At 42.5% G+C, this 23010-nt stretch overlaps 2 protein-coding genes and 1 long non-coding RNA gene across 6 annotated transcripts; all 3 read right to left on the bottom strand.

The window, feature by feature from the left end:
• Nucleotides 1-239: 239 nt before the first annotated feature.
• On the bottom strand, nucleotides 240-4046 carry LOC122973653. The gene is made up of 2 exons (XR_006400102.1): nucleotides 1822-4046; nucleotides 240-917 (listed from the first exon to the last, which is right to left on the bottom strand). It is a non-coding gene; the product is annotated as an uncharacterized LOC122973653 (long non-coding RNA).
• A 784-nt stretch (nucleotides 4047-4830) lies between these two features.
• Nucleotides 4831-11011, bottom strand: rbm14b (RNA binding motif protein 14b). 4 transcript variants are annotated; one of them, XM_044341348.1, is made up of 4 exons: nucleotides 10391-11010; nucleotides 7775-8127; nucleotides 5665-6712; nucleotides 4831-5271 (listed from the first exon to the last, which is right to left on the bottom strand). In XM_044341348.1, the coding sequence occupies exons 2-4, from the start codon at nucleotides 8121-8123 to the stop codon at nucleotides 4950-4952; spliced, it is 1719 nt and encodes a 572-aa protein (XP_044197283.1). In that variant the 5' UTR covers nucleotides 8124-8127; nucleotides 10391-11010; the 3' UTR covers nucleotides 4831-4949. The 4 variants fall into 4 exon arrangements, with proteins under 4 accessions (XP_044197283.1, XP_044197281.1, XP_044197282.1 ...); XM_044341346.1 differs by having other exon boundaries at nucleotides 5665-6733; XM_044341347.1 differs by lacking the exon at nucleotides 10391-11010 and adding an exon at nucleotides 10277-10360 and having other exon boundaries at nucleotides 5665-6733.
• A 703-nt stretch (nucleotides 11012-11714) lies between these two features.
• ccs (copper chaperone for superoxide dismutase) lies at nucleotides 11715-20287 on the bottom strand. The gene is made up of 8 exons (XM_044341623.1): nucleotides 20114-20287; nucleotides 19829-19901; nucleotides 17383-17520; nucleotides 16535-16709; nucleotides 15055-15115; nucleotides 14530-14607; nucleotides 14242-14345; nucleotides 11715-13458 (listed from the first exon to the last, which is right to left on the bottom strand). Exons 1-8 carry the CDS (start codon nucleotides 20246-20248, stop codon nucleotides 13299-13301), a joined length of 924 nt encoding a protein of 307 aa, XP_044197558.1. The 5' UTR covers nucleotides 20249-20287; the 3' UTR covers nucleotides 11715-13298.
• Nucleotides 20288-23010: the final 2723 nt, after the last annotated feature.

Raw genomic sequence — 23010 nt, forward strand, 5'->3', positions numbered from 1 at the left:
ATTTAAAAATCAGTTTAGGTGGAATTCCACGAAGATTAACTTTAGACTCAAAGCAGCATTATCAGGATGCATTAAATGTCCACTATAGACTGTTTAGGCCCTTTTTAAATGAACACGGCCATTACATCTACAATGGCGATCACCAGTAGGGTCCTCCAAGAACAGGAAGTTGAGGTTAGTGAGCAGCTTTGGACAGAGGATCCCTCCTCTACCAACTCACCTTGTAATCAATTCATCTATTCATTCCTCTCCTCCTTCTCCTCCTCCTCCGTCTTCCCTTCCCTTTGCTTGTTAGGGCAGACAGAAGGCCGCAGCCTCTTTGTCTCGACTCCATCTCGCAGCTGTCAGAGCAAATGGCGGACAACTCATTTGACTCTGCATACTCGATGCCTGTGACTGTGAGTTTGTGTATGTGTATGTGTATGTGTGTGTGTGTGGGGTTAAGCTTTCTCTCTCAGCACAGGGACAATCGTAGCAGGTAATAACACATACATGGCACTCAGAGCACATATCCAGCCAAGTCCAGCTGATCCCAGTATTAGAGAAATAGAGCCGCCGTACCAGAAAAGTCCTATAGGAACCCTGAGATTGATGAGAATCTACAGGTCAGACTGGCCTCATACCTAGGCCTATCTTATAGGATGTTTCTGATTGGCACACAGGCTGTGAGGGACCCAGAGATGAGAGAATTGTTCACCTCCACAGTTAGGAGGTTGGTTTATCATCTTAGATGTAATGGAGCTAAATAGTGTTGGGAAACAGGAGTTAAGATCCTTCCCACAGCCATGTGAAGCAAACCCCAGCATTCAACAGTTTTAGCAAAGCGACTCGTCCAACATTTAAGTCTCTCTGTGTCATGTTACGGAGTCCGGCGGCGGGCCACCACACATACACTGTCCATTGGCACGCCCAGGCCTCTATGGTAACAAAGGAGGGTGGGGGGGGGGGGTAGGGGGGAGGTTGGGTCAGGTGGGTGGTTCTGGGAAGTTGAGTCCGAGCCAGAGCCACAAACCCAGATCCAAGGTGGCGACGGCGGTGGCGGCGGAAAAAAAAAGCGCTGTGTGTGTGAGTGTGTGTGAACGGCGGAGAGGAGAGGTGCATAGGGACAGTAGGGCGGGGGTTGAGGAGGAGGAGGAGGAGGAGGAGGAGGAGGAGGAGGGAGAGGATGGAGGTGATGAAGGGAAGGAGGGAGGGAGGGAGGAAGGGAGGGAGGGAAGGAAGGAAGGAGGGAGGTGGTGAGGGCGGCGAATACGGCGGTGGAGAGGAGTTGACTAGCGGGCAGGGGAGAGGGGTGGAGGTGTGTCCGCATGTGCCAAGCCTCACCAATCAATGAAACACCACCCAGAAAGTTTTTCAGACATCCATGCTCTCTTTATGTCATACACACACACACACACACACACACACACACACACACACACCTCCCTTTATTCACTAGCTCACCCACAGCGCAGTCACACGCTCAGACACCAGCGGGACAGAGAGGGTACAGTCAGTCGCCTTGTATGCTGATGCAAGACAGGACTTGGTCTTGTGGATGGGGGTCCTAGCCCCACCCCACCCCGCCCGCCACCCCCACCGAGGAGAAGCCCAAGGCTGTAGGTGTAGCACTGCCATTGCAGCAAAAGGAGGAGTTACGGAGCGGGGAGAGGGGGTTGGGTGGGGAGGTGGTGATGGCGGAGGAGAGGAAGGGGGGGGGGGGGGGGGAGGAGTGTTTGGTCAAGGCACAGTCAAAAAGGAGAGGGGGTGGGGGGGGGGGCGGCAGGTGGGGAGAGGAGAGGTCAGTGCTTTTGTTTTTGTTTTGTTTTGCTTTTCATTTACCTTGGTGGTGAAGAGAGAGAGAACAAGTTCCCACTGCGGTTGGCGTCGCGCTAAAAGTCATCCCCATGGCTCACGCCGCCACGCTCACGCACGGCTGCGTGCTGGCCGTTCCAGGTGGCACGGTGACCTAATTCAGTTGAGATAGTTAGTTCAGAGCTGGACTGTCGCGGGCTTTTTTTTTTTTTTCTTTTTTTTTTTTGCGTCAGAGAGTCACAGATTATCACACATGCAGGTCTGAGAGTAGAGTGGACACAAGAGACACACGGAGGGGGGAGAATTTGGTGCAGCAGGGAGAGACCAGACCAGACGCACACCCATTAACCCCAGGAACAGGACTGCTCCACAGATCAAAATGCACCCAGGCCATTCTATCTGTGTGCCTCTCCCCAGCTCTCAATGTAATTTCACAGTGTATATAATGTCCTTCCTGCATGAAAATCAATTTTAAATTAAAAAAAAAAAAAAAAGGACCATACCAAGCCATTCTTGCCGGAATTAAATACTGAAATGCATTTTATGAAGTGCAAACACCTTGTTAGAGGTTTTCAGTGTGGGGGGGGGGGGGCCTTGCAGCAGAAGTTTGCACACAGTTTGAGAAGCTGGAGAGAGAAAGGAGCACCAACCCGCACTTACCCTGACCAAAGAGAGCAAAGCTGGGGCAGCATCTACACCTGTCTCCCCCTGGGTCCCCAGTCAAATGGGTCTGGTGGCCATTTTACACAAGAGAAACAGATAGTGGAGAAGAACATAAACAAGAAGAAGAGGGAAATGTCCAAACCCTTTGCTTTCTTTTACCATAGTAGTCAGCCAAACATTCTTTATTATAATAATGCTTATAGTATACATATTCTCAATAAAAAGCATGCCGGTTTTTTTAACTTTTCTTTTGTCTTTTCCTAAAAAAAAAACAAAAACAAAAACAAAAAAGGCAAAAATTAAAATACTCCTCTAGAAAATACGGTCTCAAACATGGCAAACAAGACATTTCGCAAACCACATAACTCTACAAAGGATGCAACTGGTATGTGTTTATATTCACGACACAGAAAGATTACACTGTGAGATGCAAAAAGTCACTTTACCACTAAAAACCACAGGGGGAGAGGGGAGAGGGGGGAACAGCGAGGCAGTAAGGTGATTTTAGAGGGCATGTCTGTGTGTGCATCAGACCGCTGTCAAATAGTATTTGCAAAAAACAACTCAGTGATTGTTCTAAAACCTTGTTATAAAACCAGATGGGTGAGATTTCGCCACACGGGGACATGAATGTCAAAAAGTACCTTGAAAGTCAAGCTTTTTTTTTTTTTATATCCTGATGCAGCAAACCCCACCTATCAGATCCAACAACCAGATTAAAAAACAGACACTAAAAAGCGTTTTACAATTACAATCTGAAGCAGGTCTGGTATTTGGAAAAAAAAAAAAAAAAAAAAAGGATGATAGTTGGGGCAACTGGAAGATACTGCCCCATCTCTCACTTCATTGGTGCTATCACTGTCGTTTCTGCTTAAAACCAGCGACTAAGTATGAACCTGTGAGGCTCAAGAGTTTGTGGCTTTTTAAAAACCTTATGATATGAAACAGATCAAATACAGGAGTCTACGAGAAAAAAAGCTCCCAAGCTCGTAGCCTTCTGGATACTAAGCTCCGGAGGGCTCCTGTTTACCCCCTCCTGAAATGATTAAAAAGTAATGTCAAAAGCACTTAAAATGGGAGATCCCTCCACATAATGCACTTCACTCAAAGCATATAGGCACATAATTGAGCTTGTCACATATAATCATGATTCTAAGTAGGATGCATTGTAAAGATCCTTTGTAAACAGCTCATTCAGTAGTCACACATGGGTTTTTTTTTTTCCATGTACAATTCATTACATCCCAGGTTGACTTGTATTACATGTAAACTACACTAAAAACAAACAAAACACGTACACTATTTCTTTTTTAAAAAAGGCCTCTGAACATGTAGGAGGACTAAATACAGAATATCTACAAAAAGTCATTGTCAACGACACCCGGCTCCTCCCTCACTAAACTGCCGACCCTGTACCTTTTTACGAGGAGCGCTAAAATAAACTGCTGACTTGAGTGAAAGAGTGGAATAGAATAGAATCTACACTGAAATTTACTCTCAGAGGTAGGCAGCTGTAGAAAGAGAAAGAGAGGTGAAGCAGTGTCTTGCAGCTTTGTAGTTAGAGCACAGGTGGGGGGGCGGGGGGGGTGGGGGGGTGGGGGAGGGATTTGGGGGGGAAAAAAAGGATCAAGGAGAAATCCAAACATACATTACAGTACGTATTATGTGTGCTTAACGTTTTTTTTTTTTGTTTTTTTTTCTGCAAGGTGCAGTCTTAGCTGCTGCGTTTGTGCGCTGCAAGGTCAGGAGCCCGCACATACAGTATCTCTCTCTTTCACTCGTTCACACATACTACATCCATATCACATTCAAGACAAACACCCCCCAACCCACCCCACCCCACCCCACCCCACCCCCCAACATAATACGTCAACCTTGGTTCTGTTGGACACAATGCAATGCAACCAGTACACAATATGTGTTTATCTGACTTCCCATCTGATTACATTACAAACTCTTCAACATAAGGCAAAAAAGGTTTCAAATTAGCTGCCCTAACTGATCATCTAGGCCTAAGGAGGATGGCTAATAGTTTCAAAAACCATTGTCTTTTATGGTAGATTTGGCCTTAGAAAATCATAACTGGGTTGCGGAAATAAAGGCATATGAAACGACTGACCGGATCAGTCCAATACTGGCACAAGTGTGAGACTGGCACGATAAAAAAGTAAAACTGAGAAGCACAAAGAAATGCCCAAACAACAGATGGGAGCCTCCCTTTCATGGCTGCACTGTGTGCATGCAAACAGGACCAAGGTTAGCTTATCAAGTCCCTCGTAAAGCAGGTTAATCAACCAAGCCACCAGTTTCAAACCCCACCTCACACACTTACTGTAGAGCCCCCAGATGCACACACTCACTCACGTACACACACATACAGCTGCTGTAAGGTGGTCAAGTTTGGGGTGGAAGAGGAGGCGGGTCAAGGGGTGAGGTTTAGGGCAAAGAAGGAGGGGTGGGGGGGGGGTGGGGGGGCATAGAGTTGTGTGCGACTATCGGAAGGGGGGCTCAGGCGTGTGAAGGGAGAGTTCGGGGCGGCGGAGGATGGCCTCCTTGCGCGTGGGCGGCGGCAACGGCGGCTCATACACCCTGGGCGCAGCCATGGCGGCTGCTACTGCCGCAGCGGTGGGGACCACTGGCCTGAGGGCGTCCAGCGTGGCGACCGGTTGGGCAGACATCGCGGAGACAGTGGGGACTGCTGGCACAGCAGAGACTCCCGGCATGCCAGGGAGGGCTGTCATTGTGCTCGGGGGCGGGTAGGCATACTGGAACTGGGGGTACTGCTGCAGCTGCTGGTAGTACTCAGCATAGTACCTAAGAGAAGGGAAGAGGGAAGGAACGGAGAGGGACGGGTTTAGGGAGGGAGAGGTAGGTTTAGGTAGGAAGAGGGACAGCAAGGGCATTTATGATGGCACTTGGCAACACAGGGTTTAACAAGGGAGTGATAAAGCAAACAAGAAGCATGGCAAATGCAAAAAAGGCATTTAATCAGCCATGAGAAATGTGCCTACAAGACTGTAAAAGCATGACTAAAAACATAAATCAGATCCCTAGAGTTAGCATTAGTATTTCACAGTGGAGTGGACATTCCAGTGCAGTATTTTAAACAGTTGAAAAGAAGAGAAACTGAAACTCGGCAGCCTCTGGGAATGTTTCAGTGATGTTGCATAGCTGATGGAAAAAAGAGACTCAAAGATCATGTCCTACCTGGCCATGGGGTCCTCTGCAGCCTCCACTGCTTCTTCTGCTGCTCGACCCGCTGGTGTGGGGAGCAAGGGTCGGCGTGGCTTGGCTCTCTGGTAAATAAACGGCTTCATCACTGGGTCTGGTAAAAGGGGTGCTGACCTCCGTAGGGGACTACGGTCCCTTTCCCCAGACTTTGCCACAGCTGCTGCCGCTGCTGCAGCTACTGACTGCTGTTCAGCCACTACCTGCTGGCCTTGAGCAAAATAATGTGCCTGCCTGGCTGCCTCAAAGAGGGCTGTGGTAGGGTCCGCCGCACCCATGGCGCTTATATGAGCGTAGGCTGGCGTGGCAGCACCATAAATTGCTGGAGCTACAGTGTAGGCGGGGTTGACTGCAGCCGCTGCTGTTGGCATTTCTAATCCGTGAGCAGCAGCCAGATAGACGGGAGGGTTGGCCATAGTTGGGGTGTAAACCGGAGTTGTGTAGGCAGCCGCAGCTGCTGCTGCAGCAGCCGCCGCCGCCGGACTTGCAGCCACCTGGCCGTAGATGTTAGGGGTCATCGAGCTGTATACTTGCGTAGCGCCTGATGTAAGAGCTGCCTGATTGGCTACCGTTCCATAAAGCTGATTGGCGACATTGGCACCATACACCTGGCTGGCAAGGGCACCATAAACAGCCGGATTCACTGGATTTCCATCAGTGCGTGTGCCTGTCGTGATCCCTGTGAGAGCTGCGTATGTGGGATCAAACGTGGAGGTGTTGTAGACTGAATTGTGCACGCTTTGTTGGACCTGTAATGGCAGGCCGGCGGCAGCAGCAGCGGCGGCGGCCAGGACCGCTGCCTGACTCTGGTACTGCTCCAGAGAGGGCTTCCCCACGGGGCATTCTCCAGCATAGTGGCCCTGCTTTCCACAGTTAACACAGGGGATTTTCCCTGTAGGTGCCTGTTTGCTGGGTTGGACCTTGGAGAGCTCCACGGATAGGGGACGGCCCTTAAATGAGGTGCCGTGCAGGGCCTCGATGGCCTGGAGCGCATCTTCCTTGTTTTCCATGTGGACAAAGGCATAGCCTGCAGAAGAGGAATGCCTGGCTGTCATTGAGCGCAGGGACAACAATTAGGATCACAGTGGCATTGCCACAGGTACTTACTTACTTCTAAGATTAAGTATGAATTGTGCCAAAAGAAACCACCTTGTCCATCTTTACAAGGATGTGAGAGTTTATCTTGTTTTGCACAATGAGAACTTTACACTGGTGTATTATAACATATCACATGATCAGACTAACTTATGCAGAACTTTTGCAGTCACTCAAAATCTCTCAGCAACCAAGCAATTGGAATACAACTGTCAGATATCATCTCTTACCTGCACTACGACTAGGGATGGGAATCGTGAACCGGTTCCAGTTAAGAACCGGTTCCAAATTGTTAGATCCATTGGAATGGCATGCCCCCGAGCTTATCAATTCCTTTTATTAATGTTTTTCTGACAGTTGCGCGTTGCAAAACAATGACATCAAACTCATGCATCTACGCTGCTGGACACTTGCAACAAGAAGGAGTCATGGCGGTAGGACTGAGACAGCACATAAAAACACACCCAGAATAACCGAGAAGACCCGGTACTGACCTGGTACTGTGACCGGGCCGGGCTGCAGGGATAGCCGCTGTTCTGTCGGTCTGCTGCTGGAGCTAACGGAGCTAACTAACAGACAGCAGACCATCAACTGGGGCTAACAGGCTAGCTGACAGGCCACTGCCTCACCACACTGCAGTGTAGTACAGTACTGAGGGAACTTGGGGGGTGATCTTCAAAAACAATCCCTTCTCTGAGTAGAATCACTTGCTCCAGCCTGCTTTCCACTATGTTTCTACACTGTGTTCAGACTCACAGATAATAAAACAGTTGATGCTGAAAACCTGTGCAGGCCTACTTTTTTCCACACAGAAAATTTATCAGGAAAAGGGAATTGATGAAGAATCGGACCAGTAAAAAGAATATCTTATCAATTCCCATCCCTAGCTATGACATAACTTCACTGATACACTAGCTCCACAACTGTAGTATCATTAAACACAACTTGGGAAGGATGTAAAACAATTCAAATGTTACTTGGAGTCTTCACTCACCTTTGACTTTGTCACACTCGAGAACTTTCCCAAACGTCTGGAAGAGCTGCTGGAGATCTTCAGTGGTGCACATCCCGCTCAGATTCCCCACGAACACCTTGGTGGAGTGCAACGGCCTTCCCCTGGACTCCTCCACCACCAAGTTCCGTCCACGAAACTCCCGTCCATTGAGCTCCCGGATGGCGCGCTCGGCGGCGCCCTCGCCCTGCAAGTGGACGAAGGCAAACTGCCGCAGCACGCTGCAGCTGACCACCTGGCCGTAGGGTTCGAAGATGGCTGACAGCTCCTCCTGGGTGGTGTCCAACGCCAAGTTGCCCACGAAGAGCTTCACTGTGTTGCTCTTGTCCATGGCGCTGCAGAGAGGAAACAGAAGAGTGATGTGCTTGACTGTGGTTAAAGAGAAGTGAGGGGATTAGCTACGACGCACAAGTATCAACTGCCACAGATGTGACAACTACCAAGCACGCACAAAGCCACACCTTTGGCTCTAGGGCAGTCTGACGAGGAGAGGGAAGTTGTGTGTGTGTGTGTGTGTGTGTGTGTGTGTGTGTGTGAATACAGGGGTAGGCTGCAGTACACGAGACATAGCTGACCCAGCTGTTTAGTTTCTTTTTCAGGGCTTAAAATGCTTGTGGGGGAGGGGGAGCTGCTGACTTTGAATTAAAATAACAAGACCTGCTCAGTTTCTCCAACATGAAACTTTTACTTGTCCAGAGATTCAAGAGACAAAAAGGATCCAGAGATTTAAAACGTCACATACGTAAGAAACTATCCGGATTTCACTCAGATTAAAAATGCAGCAACTCAAGAGTTTGGAGGTTGCAGTTAATTTGATACATTTCTCCAACATGACACTTTATAAATCAGAGATGAAGCAGATAAATAACCGACCTTGCAGGGATTAAGAAGAGCGCACAAGTAACTTGTGTAAGAATCCAAGCTTTCACTCAAAATTTAAAGCAGCAACTTGCACTCTAAAGTAAGATAAAGTAAATGCATGAATTAGCAGCCAGGTTAGTCAAATCTGACAAATTGAATACCGCACGCAGACCACACATTTGCCTTCGAGCTGACAAGTCAGATAAACTCAGACTGAGGTAAAACACAGTGTTAAGTTTCCCCCCACAGAAACCAAGATAACAACACGTGTGAAGAAACGGAAAAAACATTTTTTTTATTGTCTAGCCTAGAGGTGTCTCATTAAAGATCTCACTCTAGAAGAAGCTGCAACCTGGAAAAAAAGACACTTTTTACACCAATACTAACGTTTATGAGATTATAGTAACTTTACACACCAAACCCTCTGGACAACATAGACACAAAAAACTTTTTACTGTTACTTTATTCTCTTGCACTACAGTCTCCGTCTCATAGCTTACACTGTCCTTTTGCACTAGTGTCCTGTCTTATAGTCTATACTGTTTTTGCACCACAGCCTTCGTCTCTTGCAATATTATGTTATGCACAGATTTGTTCTGTTTCATGTCTTGCATTGTCTACCTTGTCTAACTGTTGCACCACAGGCTCCCGGGAACCGATATTTCATCCCAAATGTATACTTGTATGCGGATAAGTTAAAAAAAAAAGTGTGAAAGTGTTGAAAAAAGCCGCCTTAAATCTCCTAGTTTCCTTCCTCACAAGCTCCTTAATCTGCAGGCCCAAAGTGCGTGGTGTTCCTACAGGTTGTACAACACCTTTTCTCCTTCTTGACACAACCTTTATGGCTGGTTGTAAATCAAAGGGCGAAGTGGAACATGACACCAGAGAATGACATTTCTATTTTTTCGTTTTAGGCTCTAGTCAGCTGATGAACTACACCCCCCACCACCTCCTCCTCCTCCTTCTTCTTCTTCTCCACCTCCTCCTCGTGTATATAGCTGTTCATTAAAAAAAAAAAAAAACACATATTAAACCAGATATGCAAGTCATTTGCTTCAGTGTGTGTGTACACTGTATGTACCTAGTGTTACATATGGCTGCTGCATGAACACTGGGTTCATCTCAGGCATACACCAAGAGGGGAAGCTGGTTTTTTTTCTGATGACGCAGCACGACGCTGAGTCAACACATTTTCACCGCTCAGGTCATTTATTTAAAGGCGAAAAAAAAACACAACAACAACAACAACCTAAAGGACAGAAAGTTAAGTTGGTAAGACACGTTGGACTGCTTTAAAGCATTGTCCACGTTTGCTGTTAAAAAAAAAAAAACGTGAACGGCGAGACTGACGGGATGCTTGTTGGTGTCCAAAGCAAAAAAAAAAAAAAAAAACAAGTCCACAAGGCGAAACTGAGAGAGAGAAAAAAACAGTATTTCCTCTTGTAACACGCAACACCGTTGAGAAACACTAAACACATGATACAGTAAACTGGCTCTCAGCAGGAAGATTGACACAATGTAACAACAGACAATCACATTTTCCGCACAGGAATGAATACAGTGTAACACCGAGTGAATCCGGCGCAACAACACGGTCGATCAGCCTTTGTCGCTTTAACATACCCGTTCAAATCACTCGAGCTTTAAGACGAATCGGGATTAATTACCTCCCATGCGGTTCGTATGACAATAATACTGCAGTAAAAGGCGATTAAATAAAAGGATCTACCATCTTACCTAGGCGGTGCTGTATTTCAAAATGGTAGCGCCTGCTTCCGTTTGAATGTCGGGCATACTGCTGGAGAGTCTGCAGAGGGGGAGGGCTGCTGCTGCTGCTGCTGCTGTTGCTGCTGCACCCGGAGGATGCTGAATCCTCACAAAAAAAAACGACACATGAAATGACTCAAGCACATATATACACACACACACACACGCACACAAAAGCTTGGTGTCGTTTATTAGAGCCACTGGAAGAATAAAGGCTACCCACTAAAGCCACATGGGGGTTCTGCTTCCCCTGAAGAGACAGGCAACAAGTGAAGGGAGTTTGAGTTTAAAGAGCTGTGTTATGTGCCAATAAATATGAGTCACTCCTGGAAGCATAGACAAGTAAAAGTGCAAAATTATAAGCTGGTTTGGGTTTTGTATGACAGAGATGCACATATATATACACACACCAGGTAGGGTTTGAATGAGGGATTGATTGACAATCAGGTGGAGATTTAAGCTGCAAAATTTGATTTATCGAGCAGATGTCAGACATTCCCTGGCTTTTCAGATGTGAGGGTTTCTTTTCTCTGTTTTAGAGCTGCAACTATTAGTCGATCTACAGGCGATTACTATTTTCATAATCGATTAATCGTTTTGAGTCATTTTTTTTTAAAGAAAAAATACAAAAATTCTTTCATTCCAGTTTGTGAATGTGATTATTTTCTTGTTTTATTTAGTCTTCTATGATGGTAAACTGAATATTTTAAGGTTATGGACTGTTGGTTGAGACAAAACAAGATATTTGTGGTTGCACCTTGAGTTTGGGAGACATTAATTGACATTTCTCACCCCTTTTTTTTACATTTTATAGGCCAAACGACTAAAACCATTAATCAAGAAAATAATCAACAGATTAATTGATCATTTAAAATGATTTACAGCCTTATTTGGGGTTCGGACTAATTGTTGGACCAAAGGAATTTAAAAACATAATTTTTAAGACAAAAGTTGAATTGTGGTGGCAATTTCACTATTTTCTGACAAAATTATGCATCAAAAAATGAATCAATTATAAAAAAAAAAAGCAAGTTTTAGCTGCAGCCATCAGACAGATATGGAAACGAGGAGACAGCGCCTGAACATTTGAGGGGGGAAATTCAATAAACTTATTCAGGCGTCACCAGGACAAGACAGATGCTCAATTTGAAAAAAAAAAAAAAAATCAATGCAGAACTTGCTACACACTCTCATACGGCCGACGCGGCGCACGAAAACGACGTCCCCGGCATTGACGTCTTCATCAAGAAAAAGAAAAATGTCTCAACAGAAATCAACAAGCAGAGTCAGCAGGTAGAAGTTTTTGTACGTTATATTAAAACTTGAATCACCAAAGCACAATCTCAGTAATCAAAAGGATTTATGATTATGATTTACAAGAAAATGTCACATTCAAGCATTGTGTGGCTGTAAAGTCGGCCACAGCAACCATAAAGAACTCTATACACACACTCCATGTTGGGAAAAAAAAAAAAACAGCTGAGCACACAATCCTTCAAACCTCCCTCCCCCCATCCCCCACCCCTCTCAAACTTTTGCCCTTTCACTCTAGATGGAATTTGACTCTCTCTCCCAAGCTTTTTCTAATCTCTCTTACCCAAGTCACTCACCCCACCTTATGGATTTATAATGAACACACTGAGGCAGGAACGGTGATAACGGCGGCGGTGGTGGTGGGTGCAGATGACCTCTATATGTTCGGTCGTTGAGTTTATTGTACTTCTTTTAATAGGTGGAATAGCTTCAGATAACACACTGTGGTGGGTTCACATGTAAACCTGTGATCCTGGAAGTGCACGTGTTTCGGTTTAGTCAGAAGGTTTGGTCAAGCTCTCCGTACGACTATATATATTCATAATGTGACGACCCTGTTTGGTTGATTGGTCTTTAGTTATGTACAATAAACTATCTACAATAAATTACTCATGTGTGGTCGCCCCTACTTTGTCCAGTGTTGAGCCAGGTTGTGACACGTTGTTTATTACCACTTGGAGGTGGCGAAGCTGGTCATTAAAACCAGTTATCTAATATGTCTTTAAGCCTATTTCAACCTTTCTGTTAGCTTTTAAACTAGTTTTTTTATACATTCTCAATCAAAAAACTTATTACAAATGAAGTTGATGGGAAACTGAGGTGTGTTTGTGTAGTCGGTCTATGTTAGCGAGACGGTTTCTAGTTGTTGTAACAGTAAATATAATAAAGTTTAGAATCACACAATGTTGTAATCTCATTTGTATGTTGTATGTTTACCAAATCATAATCTCTATCTTTTAAAATAAGCTGAGCTAATGCACAATGTTTAATGTGATGTGAGAGCAGCAGGATGTTACCAGTGTGATGTTTGTTTGTTTTTTACTATAAGTGCTTTTAGGAAGTTTGCATAATTATCTTAAGACATTTTAATGGCAAATTAAAGGGTATTTATCTCAGCCAGTGCACAGTCGAAACTAATATCTCAAATCTTACAAGTGCATCATTTTAAACCATGATGAGACAGTTGTGTCAGAGTCGACTGGTTAAGCAAACATTTAGCAGCGTTAACGGAGATCTAGCTAATCAGGTGACATTTATAAAGTCCCAGGCTGTTTTAATCTGCTTTAGTGCTTTTACAACCCTCCGCGGACACTAACTGTAACTGTAAGAGCTTTTGTTTTTATCATTGAAAAGGAAAAAAAAAAAAAAATCTTTCTTTGGTCATCTGTCCAGCTGTCTGGCAACACATTCGTCTGTGCTTTCGTCTTCCTCGCTTCAGCTCTGACTCTCAACTGTCTCTACCGCTGTCAACAAACAGTCCTCTCTCCGTTTCTCTTCAAGAAGCTCTTTCCGTTCAACCCGCCGGACGCAGATCGTTAACGCGAAAAGTCACAGATCCGGCTGTTCAGAGGTGCGCTGCCGGCGTCTCCGTTTTGGCCTTGCTTCGACCTTTCCCGGCTATCGGTCTGTCTCTCTCCTCCCACAGCGTGACCCCGTCGCAGGCGCAGATCTGCTTGGGGTTTTGGAAAAGGCCTGACGATCGGGCAATGATGCCGCAGGCCAGCCTGCAGAGGAGACAGAAAAATGATGAAGAGTCGGCGACGACGAGGACGCCATCATACTCTGTCTAGATCTGGATGAAATTAAGGACGATATGCAAATGAAGACAGTAGAGTAAGAAATGTACAACACACTTCATTCTAATGTTTTGCTGATTGATTTTACTTAATAGCAGCCTTTTAAGAGCACCCATAATGTTTGACATGACCGTTAAATCATTTTAATTACACTTTTTAGTCTCTCGAAAGATTGAACATTTTAATAATTTGCTCGATTAATCAAACTACAGTGACAAAATCTGTTTATGGGAACTTAAATTGAATGCCTTACTGACAAAAACAAGGGCTGCATATGTGGTTAAAATCAATACAACAATTCCTTTTGACATATTGATTTAGTATAATATGGCTGATAATGTTCATTCCACAGACCTGCATGACAAGGATAAATATAACAAAACAATTCTTTTCACAGAAATCCCTCATTTTGACTTTTCAAATAAACCATTATCAAGACAACATAAATCAATATAACACACAGCATTATATATACACACATGTTGTAATGTTACATACACACCAACTGTACGTCTGTGTCTACAATATAATATTACTACCAAAACCACCACCTCTCAGCAACTAGCGCTAATGTTCCGACTGTATTATGACATCAAGTGTTTCTGTTATTTTGTCCACCTCCTGTAATATTGAATGAATCAACGAACACTTTAATCTCGTCTTGTATCCTATCTGTGTATCCCTCAATTAATCCTACTGCTGTTGACCCACCTCTCTCCAGAGTTTCCGGTCTTTTTGGAGAGGGGGTGAGCGCCTCGACCCAGGTCGTCCTCCTCCGCGTCCACGACCAGCGAACGGCCAATCACATCCCATACCTGCAGCGTGAGCACCAGGGTGTCAAATAAGGAGAAATTACAACCTGCTGTCTGGTGTTGTTTCACAAATCAGGCGATAAAAAACACATATTTCCTAAGCTCAATATATTGTAGTTATCTGGCTTACAACCAGTGTCATGTATGTGTGTATGAGTGTGTGTATGTGTGTGTGTATGTGTGTTACCTTTAGCTGACTGTCTTCTAGTCTAAATGAGGCTCTGCCATCTGGTCCGGCAATGATATTTCCCAGATCACCTACATGCTGCGCAACAATACTGCATGTGAGAATTAGACAATACCACAGTGACACACAACGAATAAATAACAGTGAACCATAAAAAAAAAACAAAAAAACAACAACAAATAAATACACACGGAGCACACAGCGTGAAAGCCAGTGAAACAGTTGCAGCTCTTTTCACACACTTTACTGAAAATTTAGCACCTGGAACAGAACTGCTCCAAATAGTTCCTGCGGGACAAATTTGGCAATCCGAGCTGGAAATCACATCTCATATTTGGCCTGTGTTGAAAATCTCAGGAGTGACTTTGTGAGGATTTATGATATAAAGAATTTTCGCTCCTTGATCCTCGTACACCTAAATGTTCTGGCAAGTAGACTTTAGGACTTATAAAAATGAATGATCGTACTGTATGGCGAGCTGTATGTTTATGGAGCTCTCAGAAAAAAAAAAAGATATGACTGTACCCTTTCAGAGTCTTCCGGACCACCGTGTTGTCTTCCGAAGGGGTTATAGTGCTCTCCGCAACTGTAGAGACGGAGAAATTCAATTTAATTAAACATAAGAAAGGGGTTGCTTTGCAGTCTCGTTCACTCTCTGACTGACAGTTTGAGCACACCCGGATGAATCATCAGCACAGAAGAGGAGCATCTGTGTTAGAAAATACTGTCCTTTTAAGAATTTTAAGAAGTTTTTGCCTTTAATTGATAGTATGTGTTGTCGAGAGACAGACTGGAAATGTGGAGGCAGAGGGACGGGGATGACATGTAACAAAGTATCCCCAGCTGGACTGGAAACTGGGATGTTGCGGTTTTACGTGGTACGCATGAGTCACAGCCCCCAGGCCACCATGATGTCGCACAAAATGTCTTATATAATGTTTTATGATGTGAATTTTTTTTTTTTTTGGGGGGGGGGGGGGGGTGTCTATGGATGCTTTCGCTTTGCTTCCTGAAAAGAAATGATTGATTGTTTGGTTATATGATTAAATTTTCTGTTTTAAAGCCCTTATTTTGAAATATTTCTTAATATCAGTGATTAAATTCCCTGTCTCCCATCTTGATAAATGGTTTGTGGACTTTGAAAACATCAGAGACAATGACTTTATCCTTCTATACCATAAAAAGTCTGATATGTTGTGTACTATATATACAGTACCAGTCAAAAGTTTAGACACACCTTCCGATTTCCTTGAATGAGAAAATGTGTCCAAACTTTTGACTGGTACTGTATATATACTACAACTCCCAAGATGCATATCTAGTAGAAATACCACTGAGCTTACAATTCAGTTACCTGCACTGCTAATGCCAAGTGAAAACCAAAGATTACACTTTGTAGAAACATAATAATACATTCATAAGTTTAAGTCAGTTCACTATGAGATGATGGGTAAATGGGTACAGTTTGGTGTTTTGTTTCAAACTGACATGACAGTGTTGTGAGTTTCTTCCCTCTGACTTGCTTCCTAATGGATATTGTCATACTTAAAGCCATCCACCACACCAAACTGACAGTAGGAAAAAAAGATTTCTTTAAATAATTAGGCTACATACAGATGGTCACACCATAAAACTGTAATATGGTTTAATTATTCAGGAGACTCTTGTGTTTATATGATGATATATTAAAAATTATATATTAAAAAGAAAAGTTTGAAATGGGAATTCACAGCGAGGAAAAATACTTCCCAGATCTATGTAGGACTCTTAGTATCTGTACCGAGTTCATTTAAGCTGAAATATCGTTAACTGGACCACATCTGGAGGATCAAGGATGGCCCAAAAAACAAACTTAAAGCTCAGACATTGTAAAATATAAAAATGTCATCATTCTTACATTTTCTACAACCCTCTCTGCGTATGAAGCTTTTTAACTCAGAGGTTTGAGCTCAGTAATATGCTTATATTGCTTATACTTTTACCAAACAGTGGTCCTATCATCTACCTGAGACAGTCCTTTGTGAGGTCTCCCAGGGTGTGGACATGGATGCCGTGGGGTCCAGGCTCCAACCCGTCAACAGTCCCGTCAATCAAGCAACTCTCCGCAGACAGCTGGAGGAAACGTACCACTCCCTGAATCTTCCCTACGCCAGACAGCATGGCCACCGCCGCACCCAGGTCTGTCATAAAAAACACACACAGATGATCCTAAACGGCTCGTATGTTTACAACCCCGCGACCCTGAACACACCTTGATACGGATCGCGGTTCACATATAGAATAAGAATGCATCACAAATGCGTCTCGGGTGACCGCTTGTGATCGGATTATACTTCCCCGTTTACATTTGATGTTATCTGTGGGAAACTTTGTGCTGAACATGAAAATACACAGAAATACAGCTAGAGAGGCAGTTTGAGAGGTTAGCTGAACTAAATGTCTTGACACTCCTGTAATGCAGCTACACCACATATTATGTACCATAAATATGCACATAGAGCCGTCTTCTCGTGATTTGTCACCCTTTTGATTTGTGTGAATAGAACCAGTGTTTAAAAAAACTGGAACAGTATTTAATCCAAGTATTGTTGCTCTGCAGGGAGATTAATTAACAGCAGATTAACAGCAACTTCACTGTGTTACTATAAACTTTTGTCACACAATTAAACCATCCATTGAAAGCATACTTCATATTGTGCAAGAACTTTCCCTAAATAAGTCTAAAATAGGCAAATTGTTGATTTATGTTGGTTAATATCTAATTTAAAAGAGTAAGTAAGGTTATCTTTGATACTCAGTGCTATGGACGTATTCTAGTTGGTACTAGAGAAGCTCATGTTTGCGGTTTCTCACCTTTCTCTGATCCTCCGATGCCCTTCAGCACGGCACGGCGTCCGGTGCTTTCTATCAGAGCCTGAACCTCCGCGCTGGTCAGAACAGATTCCACCAACACCTCCTCCTTACTGACGTCCACACTGACCGACTGCACTCCTGCAAACACATCGACACCCGCTGATGTCATCATCATCATCAACAGCACGATGACACAGAGAAACGACAGGAAACAACAGCGCAGAGAGAAACAGTCGACTGACAGAAATGAATCCACAATAATGTTGATGCTCAATTAGTTGTTTTCTCATTTATCAAGCAAAAAGGACAAACATTCATTGTTTTATTTCACTGAATATTTTGGGGTTTTGGACTGTTTCAGACTAAATAAGCAATTAAAAGATGTCATCTTGGGCTCTGGTAAACTTGTGATGGACATTTTTCCACTCATTTCTGACATTTTATGGACTATTACTCAATTATTTGAAAATATTGATAATAAAAGTAATCTCAAGCTGCAACTATGCAAATATATGCAGCAACAAAGTTAGGAGGAAGAGTTCACAAAGCTCAATTTAAACTGTAAAACCAGTACACACACACCCTCATTACATTATTTCATTTATTTTATGTCTTTGCTTGATTTATGCTGCCGGCTTCATATTTGCTTTTTGATCCTGTAGCTGCTTGTTTGCTTATTGTTATGGATTACATGACTTCTGTATTTGTTTATAATGCATATTAAGGTGAGATTCCTTCTATAAGCCTCTCAGAGTTTTCTAAATCTCACCTGCACGATTTGCATCTTCTCCGTTGTTGTTGTGTTTCTGCTTGCTTTGTTTTACCGTGCAAATAAATAAGTAAATTATTTATTTTCAATACTGTGTGGGACTCAATTTAAAGTGGAAATACAAAGCTTGCAGTGTTTACGAGGAAGCGAGCAAAAGTTCTGAAACTACAAATGATCAGTTTAAGGAAGAGGAAAACAAAATAAGGATGAAATATGGAGGAAAACACTTGAGGCGTATTGTCTTCGTGTTGTAGTCAAAGTGTGGAAAAGAACCACAAAGAAACTTGTCATTGCACTGTGAAATGTAAGACCTCTACAAACTGTACACAATGAATTATAATACTTTATAGAGGCCTTTAATTTAGATCATTTATAACACTTCTGGTTTTCCAAAGACCTGCAGATTCCTGCACATGCTCCAACATGATGTGACATGTCGGTTACTGTGCATCTACGTCATACTAGAGGCCTTTAAAACACTTAATTATTTGTCTCTTCAGAAAATATCTGACCTGCTTACTGACGACAGTACAGACCGACTAAGGTTGTGGAACAAACTACGAACTGTGTCTATATTTAAAAACATACTAGTTAATCATTTATGACTAGTTATATGTGTGTCTTGTGGGTTTTTCTGGAAAGTTTCCTGGTAAGAATGATGAAATTTGGTACTAATTATAGCAAAAAAAAAGTTCTTAGTTTTTAGTTAATAGTGTTGAGTCGAAAAGCTGATTTTCCATTAAATAACAGCTCAAATTAAACCCAAACAAATATCTAATCATCATCCATTTATTACTGGAAGCTTTATTCCTCATATATACTGTAAATTGAATACTACGCTAGCCTTTAGTTTAGCACATAAGTTTAGCATTTAAATAAATAAAAAACCATTACAACATTACACAGCTCTTTTAAGTACATTTTCAAGTACATTTTAAGTAATTTACGCACCCACAAATATGTTTAATATTGTATATATTATGTTCATATGAGCCTGGCACTTGTTGATATGTGCATTTCAATGTTAAGCACATCGACTTTACTTGAACTGTGCTATGTAGGGTCGCACTGACAATTGTTTGTATTATCAATTAATCTGCAGATTATAATTACATCAGTTTCCTAGAGCACAAAGCGACATCATCAAACATCTTTTGTCCCGTTAACTGTCCAAAATCCAAAAAATATTCAATTGTGAAAATGTAAGACAAGTAAAAGCAGCAAGTTTTCACAACTGAGACACTGGAACCATCAAATGTTTGACAATTGTTCTGCTTGAAAAATGACCTGAATGATTTATCAATTATCAAAATAGTTGTTTTCTGTTGATCGATTAATCGTTGCAGCTCCAGTGTCGTGTAAACAAACCTGTCTTTGAGTAATATGACATGCTGGAGTGTTGTCAGCAACATCTACACTGGTATGCATGAAGAAAGGTCAGTGACAAACAAGCAATAGATAAAAGCAGACTGACTCTATCTGTTGTTATGGTCCTCTGCTGTGTCACACACTAGAAATTAGAGCAGTTTCTACTTCACAGACCATTACACAGAGTTATCAGTTACAAATGAGGATGTAAACAGGCACTGAGAAACAGCACCAAGCAAAAAAAACTGCTTCTTACACAATCATAGTGAACCGTTTCCTGTTTTTTGTTGTTCTTGTTTGTTTGTTTACCTGGTTTACCCTCTAAAGCAGCTCTGACTTTATCCGCACAGCTCTCACATGTCATCTGCACCGCAAACTCCAACTGTGGAGGAGAAAACACACATGAAACAACCGTATGACAAACATGTGGGTCATGTGAAGTTTAACCGTTATCTAACATCGCAGATAAATACTACACAGAAACAACAACAGCAGCTGATGAAGGTTTTTGTTTTGACATCATCATTACGGATAGAATGAAGTCATGACACAGTTAACAATTAACCAAAAATAGAAAAAACATGACTGTCAGACCTTAGCTGGCCCCGCAGAGTCCATTTTGACGCCGTACGTCGCCGCCTGGGCGACAAAAACCGATTTGAACAAATAACTTCCCAGTTTTCTAGAAACGGAAGCGAACCGACGGTACCCGATCATGGCTGCCGCCATCTTTGTGAGGTCAAGTGATGACGTCACCGCACCTTACCGCCGCCAGGTGCCGATTACCCGCCACTGCAACTATTATTTATAGTATATAATTATTTTTATCCTCTGGAGAGCATGAAGAGGACAGAGACAGAGTTGGAAATATATTTTTGGGAAAACAAATATAATAAAGATCCTGCGATTTGTATATTTTACAATAACTATGTGGGCTAAAAATGTGTAAAAAAATGAAAAGAACATATTATATATACTGTATATGTATATGAAAAGGACTTTGAATTGCCTTGTTGTTGAAATGTGCTGTACAAATAAACTTGACTTGCCTATATTATATGAATTAAAACACCAATAGCAGAAAAATGCAGAAAAGCAGCAACAGCAGTTATATAAGTAGCCTAAGTCTAGCTTTCATTTAAGAAGCAATAAAACAATGTTAAAAAAACAACAACAACTCTGGTACAAGTAAAGGTCCTCCATTCAATTCTTTTATTTATGTAGATGTACAGACATTTTTTCAGCAAAGTATCAAAAGTAAAACTTGTAATTATGCATCAGAATGACCTCTGTCAGTGTTATATTATCATATATTATATTAATTGACTATTGTCACTGATGTGTTTAAGTGTAAACAGAATTTTAGTATTGTAGTTGGTAAATGTGAAACTAATTTTAATGTCCTTAATGAAGTGTTTGGCACTTTAATCTATAGTGGTGCATTATATTTTATAGGCTGATCACATGTTTTATATGAAGAATCTTAATCTGCAAAGTAACAATAGCTGTTGACATGTAGTGGCCTATTAAGTGGCAAAATATGAAACCGTTACCTTAAAACTGTACTTAAGTACAGCACTTAATGCATTTAATTACTTAACACAACTGCTATTAGGTTTAATGATACTTAATAATGCTAATAAAACATTTATGTGCTGATTTGTTGTCAAGTGAAAACTGAGTCCAGAATTGAATTTGAGTTCCAGGAACTAAGAAGAAAAAGACTTGTTTTAGGCTGATGACTGATTGATTTCTAATTAATAATCTAAATGGTTTGAATGTGAGAATTTTATCAACTCATAAGGGTGCCAGTAATCCTTATCTATCCTTAATGACAGGAAATGTAATTGTATGCTTTTTATCCATAAAGCAGACTTTTCAAATCGATCTGCACACACAATACAACAATAACATGACTTTAACAACATGAGCAGATATAGCAGTTTGGAAATCTTATATCATGGTATATTTAATTTTTTATCATGATGTCAATGTATATTGTGATATAAATAATGAATAATCCGGTGAATAACATGCAAGAAAAACCACAGTATTTTATCTCGTTGATGCATTACTGCCATAAATTGCAAGTCCTGCTTTTGGTAAGCTACATTATCCACAATACAAGATATTTAAGGGATGTAAGTAAGTAAACTTTATTTCTGTATTTTTGTCATACATTGATCATGTATGACAGGACGGTATGACAAAATGTCTTCATACCGCCCAAGTTTCAAATCTCTGAGGCCTGATTTTTATACTATAGTGAAATGGATTGAAACCTTGAGAGCCTCCTTTGGGGTGGGACACACATTCAAAAGTTATAAAATGATAATCAGTAATGTAAAACAGGCTTATAAATGGATTAAATCATGCAATGCGGTGCAGGACAAGCGCCTACCCCAGTGACACTGCAGGTAAACATGCACACAGCAACAATACAGGAATAGCCTGGCATGTAATGTTTGACTGGGGGAGGAGGAGGAGGAGGAGGAGGAGGAGGAAGAGGAGGAGGAGAGGGGTTATCTGGACACATAAAGTTGTAGCATATGGATAAAACTAAACCACCATGAACGATGTAGTCGGTAATGATGATTGCTTCTCGTAGTATGTGATGGCCTCCGATTCAATTTCATAATGTGTATAGATTACTTTTACAAAGTCGATCTGCGGATTAAATGCTTTCAGTATGGGAGACTATTGCTAAGCTGATGACTGCTTCCCAGGTTTTTAGAGGCTCAGAGTAGGTTGGTATTTGTGTGTGTGTGTGTGTATGTGTGTGTGCTCTCCATACATCCCTGTCATACCTCCAGGCACCTTTTTGATATCAGAGATAAGCCACAGGAGATAGCCAGCGATGACCGTGCTTTTAAATCTGGGTCGCTCTGACACACAAAAAAAAAAGTCTGAAATGAAAAGCTTCTAAATCAAACTTCCTCAAACTAAATTTGGGATGATAAGTATAGAGAGTGACACACATTCGCCTCTCTGCACGTGCGCTCGTCCGCAGTGTGTGTGCTGATCCAGAAACACGGCTGTCATTACATCAAAACAACACCGAGAGGCCGATGTTTAACACGGAAGAAAAGCCGAGCGGCGGCTCCGCTAGAACACAGCTCCTTCTGTATGCGGTGGCTCATTGACTTTGACCTTTGACCCCTCGCTCAGTAATATGACCACAGGCTTTGAAAGGGGCTGAGCCAGTGTGCGCCAGGCTCGAAACACCAAAGCACTGCCTTTTATGTGTGTGCTGAGCGGTCTTTTTTTTTTTCCCCCTTCTCACACACACACACACACACACACACACACACATACACACATATACACACACATCACCCACACAGCAGCGGCTAATTTATTCAGTACATGGGAAACTGTCTAAAACCTTTGCCCTTATGTTGATCCTCAGGACTGAGCTTTCTATTCAAAAGAGGGGAGGGAGAGCTGCAGTGACACCTGAGCCCAAGGGAGGGGGATTTCATTAACACACA

Source organism: Thunnus albacares, chromosome 22 (genome assembly GCF_914725855.1).
Source record: "Thunnus albacares chromosome 22, fThuAlb1.1, whole genome shotgun sequence".
In the NCBI taxonomy this organism is placed as follows: Eukaryota; Metazoa; Chordata; class Actinopteri; order Scombriformes; family Scombridae; genus Thunnus; species Thunnus albacares.